This window comes from Sciurus carolinensis (assembly GCF_902686445.1).
Source record: "Sciurus carolinensis chromosome 19 unlocalized genomic scaffold, mSciCar1.2 SUPER_34, whole genome shotgun sequence".
In the NCBI taxonomy this organism is placed as follows: domain Eukaryota; kingdom Metazoa; phylum Chordata; class Mammalia; order Rodentia; family Sciuridae; genus Sciurus; species Sciurus carolinensis.
Genome location: NW_025920112.1, coordinates 5,818,351 through 5,829,796, shown reverse-complemented (window position 1 = coordinate 5,829,796; position 11,446 = coordinate 5,818,351). Strand labels below are relative to the sequence as shown.

The window sequence follows — 11,446 nt, the reverse complement described above, 5'->3', positions numbered from 1 at the left end:
TCCCATTTGTTTACAATAAAAATAAATTTAAAAAAAAGTATTTGGGAGCAAGACATATTTGGAAGTTGTAAATTTTTTACTGTGGTAAATGGCACTGAATTGATAACCACAAACTATTTCAGAGGTTGATTTTTCAGGTGAATTTCATCTGGATGATAAGAGATTTTACTGCTGAACTGCAGCCATCCTTAGAGGTTTCCCACTTGCAGATTGCTGAGCGAGTGAGAGTTCTCAGCACCTGAATGTTAACTGATACCCATAAACACCCGTAACTCAAACTGAGGTGAAGGAGGCAGAGATGAGAACACACAGTGTGCACCATAAGTTTCTCCTTAGTGTTACTCATTTCTCAGCAATGATGTAGGGTGATACCCAGCAGAGTACTCCCCTGTGTCATCTGGTGTGTGTGCTGGCATGGGGCCAGCTCTCTCTTCTGGGCTCTGGAGATGCTGCTGCCTCCTGGTGTGCTGTGACTCCTGCTGTCTCTGCAGGCTGTGCTCTGGTTCCCCAAGGGCCCTGCATCCTCTAGCTGGGCACCAGGTTCACAGAAAGCAGAGGTGACTGAGCTGCCCACATAACCCCTGGCACTGTGCTGACTGCACAGGTCCAACCTGGATGCAGACAGAGTTGGTGGGAAAAGTCAAGGAAAGACTGTTCTGTTCACGTTGGCAGCATGCAATACTCAGGAGTGAGTAATTACAATATGTAAAGACACTAATCATTTACTAAAACGCAGGTTTTGGAATAGCTGTGGCCATAATTATGCCATCAATAATGTCTTTAGAATTTACCTTATGAATGCATGGGGGGTTAGACTTTCATTATTTGAACCCAGCCCGAGTTATATCTGTTCCAGGAGTGAAGATGGTACAAAGCCTATTTGAGTGCTATTCATTTGTAAATCAGTAGAATAAATTCAATCTACATTACTGGTTAGTCATAAATGTGACAATATAATTATTGACTAATTAGTAGGCAGGAAGTTGTGTCATTTCTACCAAAAGTGTAAAAAGTTGATCATTAAATTGTCTAAAATTCAAGGATGTGTGACACTGTTGTGGGGATGATGAACACATATTCATTTTCTGCAATTTACTATGATATGCCAATGTTTATACAAAACAAACGTGGAAAAATAGAGATTAGTAACAAGGTTACAGAAGAAATTTGCATTTGAGCCTCCTTTCCTGTTAATACATTCTGGTGGGAAAATTAGATCATTATATGACAATAGAAAAAGTGGCTCTGCCAGCTGTGGCAAGAAAGTCACTCAGGTTTGAGTTCCAAGTTTTTGTCAGGGGGCAACTGAAGATAGGGATCAGAAAAGATTGTGGGTAGACAGAGTAGGACCACTTGAAATTCACCATGACTATGACATTAAGAGCAACCTACTGTGTCTGGCCACCCAACCCTAACCCTGGGGGACACTCACACTTCCAGAGGAGTGCAGACAGGCTCAGAGGAAGGTCTCTTTTCTAAGGGTGAGTGTGGTTAACCTGGCAAGGTGCTCAGTAGGACCCAGGTTGGCAAAGAGAAGAGGAAATGACCAAGTAGGTGACTCAGGATTGAGCTTGTGTGAGCAGCTGCAGATTTGTAATACGTATGCGCAAAATATCCCTGTTAGGGATTATAGTCAGTGTCTTTTCAAATGATCATGATACCATTGAGAAGAAATGAAGTAAATGGAAAGTGTCAATGAGACAAAGGCAAATTGTCTTATGTAAAAAGGAATCTAACTTAATGGAGTAAAAACACTGAGGAGAAAACAGTATTAACATGGGACAGAGTGATAAATAACATTCATTGAAGAGAATGATGTTAACTAAATTACAGCGCGTTGAAGAATGCACCTTCAGAGCAATGATCATGCAAGAGAGGAGGAGAGCAAGCCCTGCAAGAGCTCTGCATGGGAGTCTCAGGCGGTCAAGGGAGCCATGATGGAGATGCTGAGGGCAACACTGCAGGTCACACCCAGACGCTGGGCTGCAGAACTCCACACCTGCCCTGGGGGATGCACTCTGCTCAGAAATGATTAAACATGAGAAAACCAGGAGTGACCTTTTATTTCAGGAAAACACATTGAACATGAATATGCAGATCAATTGTATTAATCTATGTTTTTTGATTCCTATTATCTCTTTATCTTCCTAGTCAACCAGAATTTCCTGTCAATGGCGAATTCCACCATGGTAACTGAATTTATCCTCCTGGGCTCTCCTGATGGCTGGAATATGACAGTCCTCTATTTCACAATATTCACAGTGACCTACCTGGGTACCTTATTAGGGAACCTGCTCATTGTCACTGTCACCACGGCTGACCAGAACCTGCACACACCCATGTACTTCTTCCTCAGGAACCTGTCCATCTTGGATATGTGCTACATTTCCATCACTGTCCCCAATGCCTGTGTCAACTCTCTCACTGGCAACAGGGTTATTTCAGTGGGTGGCTGTGCAACCCAGATCTTCTTGGTCAAATTTTGTGCATGTGTTGAACTTCTTTTTCTCACCATCATGGCCTGGGATCACTATGTGGCCATCTGCCAGCCCCTCCAGTACCCCATCATCATGAACCCTCAGTTTTGTGTCCACATGACCCTGGCTTCCCTGCTCAGTGGTCTGGTGTATGCAGGTGTGCACACTGGGAACACATTCCAGCTGTCCTTCTGCCAGTCAAATGTGGTCCATCAGTTCTTCTGTGATGTCCCCTCTCTTCTGAGGCTCTCCTGCTCTGACAACAGAAATAACATGGTCCTTCTTCTTATGTCTTTTATAACAATTGGTGGGGGCTGCTTTGGTTTAATAATCATGTCATATATTCACATATTTTCCACGGTGCTGAAATCTCCCAACAGAGCCTCAGTAAAGGCCTTCTCCCCCTGCACTCCTCACATCCTTGTGGTGTCCATCTTCCTCAGCTCTAGCACAGGTGTGTACCTAAAGCCTTCAGCAACCTCTGATACTCTCCAGGACATGGTTCTCTCTGCCTTTTATACCATGGTTCCTCCCTTATTGAATCCTCTCATCTACAGTCTCAGGAATAAACAGGTAATGGAAGCTATGGGGAGAGTCATGGGAATACAGTTTTTCTTAAGAAAATGCTAAAGAAACATTTCAGCATTATCTTAATTTTATTGATTGGAGTTCATAAGTGTATATGATGTTCTTCACTTTAGGACTTTACAAGCTACATTGCCTACTCTATTATAATCACCTGTTTTGGTTTGGGTGTGATGTATCCCCCAGAAGCCCACATGTGAGACTATACAAGATAAATTATTGGGTGGTAAAATTCTCAACCCAATCAGTGATTTAGTCCTCTTGGGGGATTAGATGAGTTGTAACTGAAGTGGTAAGGTGTGGCTGGAGTTGGTGACAATTGGGATGTGATTTTGTGGTTCATATTTTTATCTGATCAGTGAAGAATCTCTGCTTTCTGATCACCATGATGTGAGCTCCTTCCACCCTCTTTTACCATGATGTTTAGCCTCACATTGATTCCCGAGGAATAGAGAAAGCGTTCTATGGACTACGATTTCTAAAACTGTGAGACCTCGAGTAATGTTTTTTCCCCTACAGTTGTCTGGTCATATGGTCACATCAGAAAAATAGCTGACTTAAACATAACCTTTTTAGGATTAGTGTTTTGGTATAAAATAAATGTGTGGGGTTACCATATTATTTCCATGGATTCTTCATAAAATGTGTATTTTTTTCAATGTACATTTTGGGGAGTGTACTGGGAATTGAACTCAGAGCCACCTGTCCACTGAATCACATCTCCTGTCCTATTTTTCACAGGGTCTCACAGGTTCTCTTATGTCCTCACTCTTGCTGAGGTGGGCTCTGAACCTGAGATCCTGCTGCCTCAGCCTCCCTAGCCACTGGGATTACAGATGTGCACCACTGTGTTTGACTCAGTGGGTCTTGTAATGGGTAAATATAATTCAATATATTTGTTGAGATCCTTTGAGGTTACATGTATTGAAAATTCATTGCATACGTTGTAGTACCTGTATTCAAATATGGTCATACGGGAAAATTCTACCAATTAACTCTGGAGATAACTTACACTCTCATAACATGTTCTTAGAACAATGTCAAGCAAATATTTAAGCACTAAAATGCCTAATTTTTTCAATTAATGTCTTTAAAAATATTCAAAAATCAAATCCTAAGGAAAATATGATAAAAAATGTAGAGAAAATTTGAAGAATATTTCTCTATTTCATGCTCCATTGCAGCATGTAAAATGATATTCCTTGTCCATGAAATAAACACAGGACCATTTTTATCATACCGTCATGACAATAGAATCCATACACAAGGGAAGAGCACCTTGACTTCCTTGCCTGTGAGGGCTGCCAGTCTTTTATTATGTCCATGAATTACCCAGGGTGTTTGAACTATCGCAGAGGCTGAGCTGCAGGTCAGTTTAAGGGTGGTCTGAATCCCACTCATCTAAATTCTGTAATATCTATGCAAATGTGTCATGCCTGATAATTAGCAAAAGATGGACTCTAATTGTTTTGCCTCAGAGGGAAATGAGAGGGAGTGGGGTATGAAAGATGGTGGAATGAGACAAACATCGTTACCCTATGTACAAGTATGATTACACAAATGGTATGAATCTACATCGTGCACAACCATAGAAATGAAATGATATACCTCATTTGTGTACAATGAACCAAAATGCAGTATGTAAAATATTTTTAAAAAACTGAATAATTTTAAGTAAAATAATTCTTATAATAGGAATTAATAAGAATCCCTCAGAGCTGGCTTAAGCATGAAGCCTTGACTTCCCCTAACCTGATCCAACTAGAACAAACTTTATCCTGTGGCTTCTGAATCTCCCTGTTCCAATGTTCTCTGCCAGAGCAGAATGATCTTCAGAGAACCCCAGAAGAAGTCTTCAAACTTGACCTCTCCATATATTCCTTCTACCAATTATAAGTGACTTGTTTCAAATTTTTATGAGTTATGTCAGATGAATAAGTTAATTTTATATTTAATGTATAAAATGTAGAAAAAAATTAAATTCCACATACAATACCTAATGATATGTATTGATCTTCAAAAAGATTTTGAATATTTAATATATGTTTTAAGATGTTTTAAATTGCCCAGGAAAATAGAGCATGCATGTAATCCCAGTGTCTCAGGAGGCTCAGGGATGAGGATGGTGAGTTTAAACCATCTTCACCAACTTAGAAGGCTCTAAGTAATTCAGGGAGATGCTGCCTCTAAATAAAATACAAAAAGGGTTGGGATGTGACTCACTGATTGAGTGCCCCTGAGTTCAATCCCTATTACAGAAAAAAAAGATGCTTTCATTTGAAAGACCTACTTACACAGGCTATGAAAAAGAAATGTTGCTATAAGGAGTTCATGATGTCCCACATTCTATGTCCAATAATGCAAAACCCTGTGGTTTTGTAGATGTGGTATTGAACTTCTGCAGAAGTCAGCAAAAACATTAACATTGTGTAATAGTTTTGAACCATGAAACATAATTGTATAGTAGTATCAGTTATGTCAAAGATTTGGAGGAACTTTTATGAAATATACGGTCTACCCTCATAAGAACATTATATTTAGGAATGTTTATTAGAGGTGTTTTCATGATTATGTTTGTCATTTTTTTGTAAAACAGAAACTACAAAAGAGTAAATACTTAGAGTAGCATATGGCTAGAAGTTTGATGAGAATTTCCCAATGAAAAAGACAAAGTCGCAACTTATTCTGCACAGCAATTTAAGATAATATTTATGACTGAGAATATTATACCAGAACTATCACAATTTTGCAAGTTTTAGAAAGATTTCATAATATTTATGTCAGTACTGTTGACAAATAGTATTTTAAGGAAGGTAGGGGAATGGGTATGGTGTAGGAAGGACAGTAGAGTGAAACAGACATTATTTCCTCATGTACATATATGACTGCATGACAAATGTGATTCCATAATATGTAAAATCAAAAAAAAGATAAAATATACTCCATTTTTGAATATTTATCAAAATGCATAAATGCATTCTTCTGTCTTGTATAACAAATTAGAACAAATAAAAAGTTAACAATCCTTAGCAGAAAGAATGAAACAGGGGGTATCACAATACCACAACTTCATTTTACTACAGAGCAATAGTAACAAAAATGGCATGGTATTGGCACCAAAATACACAGGTAGATCAATGGTACCAAATAGAGGACACGGACTCAAACCCAAACAAATACACTTTTCTCATACCAAACAAAGGTGCCAAAAATATGCAATGGAGAAAGGATAGCCTTTTCAACATATGGTGCTGGGAAAACTGGAAATCCATATGCAAAAGAATGAAACAAAACTCCTATCTCTCACCCTGCACAAAAATCAACTCACAATGGATCAAGGACCTTGAAATCAGACCAGAGAACCTGCATCTTATAGAAGAAAAAGTAGGTCCAAATGTTAAACTTGTTGGCTTAGGATCAGACTTCCTTAACAGAACTCCCATAGCACAAGAAATAAAAGCAAGAATCAACAACTGGGATAGATTCAAACTAAACAGATTTCTCTCAGCTAAGGAAACTATCAGCAATGTGAAGAGAGAGCCTACAGAGGGGGAGAAAATCTTTGCCACTCATACTTCAGATAGAGCACTTATTTACAGAATATATAAAGAACTGAAAAAACTCTACAACAACAATAAAAATAACCCAATCAACAAATAGGCTAAGGATATGAACAGACACTTCACAGAAGAAGATCTACAAGCAATCAGCAAACATATGAAGAAATGTTCACCATCTTTAGTAATAAGAGACATGCAAATCAAAACTACACTAAGATTCCATCTCACCCCAATTAGAATGGCAATTATCAAGAATACAAGCAACAATAAGTGTTGGAGAGGATGTGGGGAGAAAAGTACACTCATACATTGCTGGTGGGGCTGCAAATTATTGCAGCCACTCTGGAAAGCAGTGTGGATATTCCTGAGAAATATTGAAATGGACCTACCATTTGACCCAGCTATCCCACTCCTTGGCCTAAACCAAAGGTCTTAAAATTAGCATACTACAGAGATACAGTCACATCAATGTTCATAGCTGCTCAGTTCACAATAGCCAGATTGTGGAACCAAACTAGATGTCCTTCAATTGATGAATGGATAAGGAAACTGTGGTATATATATATACAATGGAATAGTACTCAGCTATGAAGAAAAATAAAATTATGGCATTTGCAGGCAAATGGATGAAATTGGAGAATATCATGCTAAGTGAGATAAGCCAATCTCAAAAATCCAAAGGATGAATGATCTCACTCATAAGAGGATGATGACACATAATTGGGTTTGGGAGGTGGGCAAGAATGGAGGAAGGAGGGACTGTGTAGAGGGAAAGGATAGGTGGGAGGGGTGGGGGGAAGGAAAAAATAACAGAATGAATCAAACATCATTATCCTATGTAAATGTATAATTACACAAATTTTATGCTGTTACTCCATGTACAAACAGAAACAACATGTATCCCATTTACTTACAATAAAAATAAAAAAAGAAAAAATTAAAAAGTTGTGGTTTATATTAATAGAGTTAAAAAAACAGATTTAATCTGAGTTTCAAGAATCACTTAAAAAACTGTGGCCAAGGAAGTTGTGGTTGTAAAGGAATTGCTGCCCCTAAAGAGATGCTAAGAATTTCAAACAGACAAAATAGGAAAGAGGCTGAGTACATCTAAGAATTTGCAAGACCAAACATGTTCCACACTCAAGGATGTAGAACAGAACATTTCCTTGACAAATGTTGTGGGGACTCTTCCCACTTTGTCAGGGGATCATGGAAGTGGTTTATCATGCTCACCCAGGCAAACATTCAGAAACTAACATGGCAGTAATTTCAAGGACCCAACTATTGTGTGAACTGGCAGCAGAATTTAGTACCATCTACATGGTTCCTGCTCTGCAAGAATGAAGGGTGCTCAATTAATGGAGGCTTCCACCATCATTTCAATGAAAGACATCCAAGGGTTCCTAGGCAAACTGTAGAAGGATCTGAGACCCTGCAGACTTCCCCGTAATCTGTGATAGGTGATGATCTGAAGGTGAAGCAACAGTTGGAATGGTATTTAAAGGAATTAATGGATGTAAGTAGCATGGACTGTCACCCAAGAAAATCTGCTGCCTGAAGAGAGAGAGTCAAAGAAAAAGAGAGCCCTTGTGCCCAGAAACTGAAAAAGGCAAAGGGCAGGAATTTCCAAGTGCTTTTAACAACACCTTGCAGTCAAGTATCCTAGATGCTATATGAGGATTTAGATTTGAAGTTGCATGGCCTCCTTGTTCAACTGCCTTGTGGTTTTCACCTGACTCCATCCATTTTTTCTATGTCCCTATTACTTCCTTTTCATATGGAAAGGTTAATTTCTGCCACTGAATACTGGATATATGTAACTTTATTTTGAATTCTACAGGGGCTCACAACCAAGAGTTTACCTTCAGTTACAGGTGAGATTTTTGTCTTGCAGTGTGAGGAAATAGTGCAATGGTTAAGACTATGGGATTCTTGGAGATGGGCAGAATTCATTTTGCCTTGTGAAGTGGACATAAGATTTGGGGGTCCACTATGAATTGGTATGGATGGGATGTGAGATGGCTGCCAAAATTCCTGTGTTGAGGCAAATTTTTCAATGGCAAAATGATTGGATTCTGAGAGCTACAACCTAACCAGTCCATCCTGGTTTGAATGAATTGAGCAGGTGGTAGTGTTCAGTATGTGGGGTCATTGCTGGAGGAGGAGGCCACTGGGGTGAAGCACTGGAAGCAGTCATCTTCCTTGCATCCCCTTCCCCTTTCCCTGTCTTTGCTTCTTGGCAGCCACTTCCTGAGTAGGTTCCCTCTGCTGGGTCCTTCCTCAACGTGCCCACACCATGGGCACAAAGCCATGGATTTGGCAGATAATAGACTAAAACTCTGAACCCAGAAGTAAAAATATGCTTTCCTTCATCTGATTTGATTTTCTACTTTCTGTCTTCTCATTTTTTGGTTTTGAACAGGTATTTTGGTCATGGCAATGTAAAACTGACTGACACAATTTTTAAACATAATCATACAGAGTATGAAGCAAATACCAGAGATGTGAAATATGGAAAAATATGATAACCAATGAATCAGTAACATTGTATTAACATAATGAAAAAATATGTCCTCAAATGGATATGTTGAGCAAATATTGCTGGCATATGCATATAATGGAATGTCATTCACCTGGAAGGAATGAACTAATGATATATGGTGTAATGTGAATTAATGTAAAAATAATTAGACTAAGACAAGCCAAAAAAGAAACATATGTTGAATAATGCTATTTATATGAATTTTCACAAATATGTGAATTGATATATAGGACATACTTAGTGTTTTCCATTGAAAGAAGGTACAGATATTAGGGACAGTGTAACAGATTAGATTGTTCACTGGAAATAATAAAAATATTTGGAATCAAGTTGTAGTTCAAGTTGTGCAGTTTCCAATGTTATAAATTCACTGAATTAATAACCATGAACTCTTACAAAGGTTAATTTTATGTCATGAGTATTTCATCTCAATGATTAGACATTTTGCTGATGAACTGCAGACAGAAGTTTTCCACTTACAGGTTGGTGAGTGAGTGAGAGGTGCTCACCACCCGAATGTTTAATGACCCCCATAAACACCCCTCACTCTCACTGAGGTGAAGGAGGCAGAGATGAGAACCCACAGTGAGCCCAGCAGCCTCTCCTCAGTGCTACTCACTTCTCAGCAATGACTTAGGGTGATACCCAGCACAGGAGTTCCACTGCCATCCGCTGGCCATGCTGGTACAAGGCCAGGTCCTCCCTGCTGGGCTCTGGAGATTCTGCTGCCTGGTGCTGTGCTCAGGACTCCTGCAGTCTCTGCAGGCTGAGCATTGGCTCCTGGGGATCCTGCTCCCACTGGCAAGGCACCAGGTTCACATAAAATAGAGGCTATTGAGCTGTCCACATCTCACATGGCTTGGGGCTGGCTGGACAGATCCCCTGGGGTGCAGACACAGTTGATGGTAGAAGCCAAGGAGATACTCAGTTCTACTCCCATCTGGAGATGAGCAACAATCAGGAATGAGTACTTGGCAATTAGAGTCCAAATGCATCCTCTTTTGTATTCTACTAATCAAATTGCAATATCATCTAAAGAATCACCTAACCCAGGAAATAAATGATTAATCTGCAAATAGTAACAGGTCCTGAGAAGTCTTTTAAACACTTTGGTATTTGCTATGAATCCTACCTTGAGTATCATGGACCTCTACACAGTGCTTGCAAGTACACCATGGGGTTGTTCTTCAGGCTGTCTTTTGTGGGTTTAAAATCATTCTTTTAAAATTACTTTTACTAACCACACAATTAAAAAATGTAGAGTTATTTGTACAGATTAAAGAGTTATCAAAGCAATGCATTCATATGAAGGCAAGAAAGAGAAATTCCCAAACAGCTGACAAGTGAGAGGTTGTAGATAACAATTCATTTAGCAAATTACATATATTCTTATTTTTCAGTAGCTGTGGGAATAAAACATCCACTATTGTGTAAAATTTTCACTGAAGCACTTTGAATTTATCATCTTCATCTTTTTGTCCTGATCACAATTATGCTCCTCTTTTCAATAATTTTTCACATTTCATACTAAAGGTATGTTAGATGTGAAGAGGATTTGGGTCCATTGCTACAACTTAAAATTAGAGTTGCACTGTCTTTGGAAGCCCATTATGAATGTCAGGAGGTAATAAAGGGCCCCTCAGCATTCCTCAATGGCTAATCGATAGGACAAAGCTACAATTGCAAATAGGAAAAAAATGTAATTTAAAAAATAGTTAATCCCTGAGTGTTACAAACTCCAGCATTCCTTTACAGTTTTAATGCAACTCTGTTTCCTGTACACTTTCTTATGTTCTGCACTATCAAGAGAAGGACCAGAAGGAAAACCCCTCCATGTCCCCTAGAGAGTAAGGCACCTGGAACAGTCCCTCTTCATAAACATCACATATGTGATAAGTATTCTTCCTACTTCTTTTCCTGACACTCATGCTCTCTGAGCTTTGATCTTTTTATTTTCCAATTTCTCGTTTTTGGGGGGGAGAATTTTTAATAAGCATTTTTACCCATTAAAGCACAATGTAGTTCTGAATACTCTAAAATTATTGAGGTCAAACTACAGAAACTAAAACTTATATTTTATTTTTAAAAATCTAGGTTCATATAATAATCATATTTTGTAGACCTGCAAGACCTGCCTATGAATGTTCTGATGTGATACATGTATTTATTGTGTCATATCCATAATCTCAAGTTCCTATGAGACTGATCCATGAGGAAATAAGACAAATTTAGACAGGAATGTTTCAAGTTGTACTTAAACACCATAAGCAAAGAAGGATATC

General features: G+C 38.8%; 1 protein-coding gene across 1 annotated transcript; it reads left to right on the top strand.

The window, feature by feature from the left end:
- Positions 1–2,171: 2,171 nt before the first annotated feature.
- LOC124973539 (olfactory receptor 14C36-like) lies at positions 2,172–3,107 on the top strand. The gene has a single exon (XM_047537421.1). The coding sequence runs from the start codon at positions 2,172–2,174 to the stop codon at positions 3,105–3,107; it is 936 nt and encodes a 311-aa protein (XP_047393377.1).
- The last annotated feature ends 8,339 nt before the right edge of the window (positions 3,108–11,446 follow it).

What these genes read in the sequence shown, in the direction of transcription:
- LOC124973539 (XM_047537421.1), top strand. Translation starts at nt 2,172, where the DNA reads ATGGCGAATTCCACCATGGTAACTGAATTTATCCTCCTGGGCTCTCCT.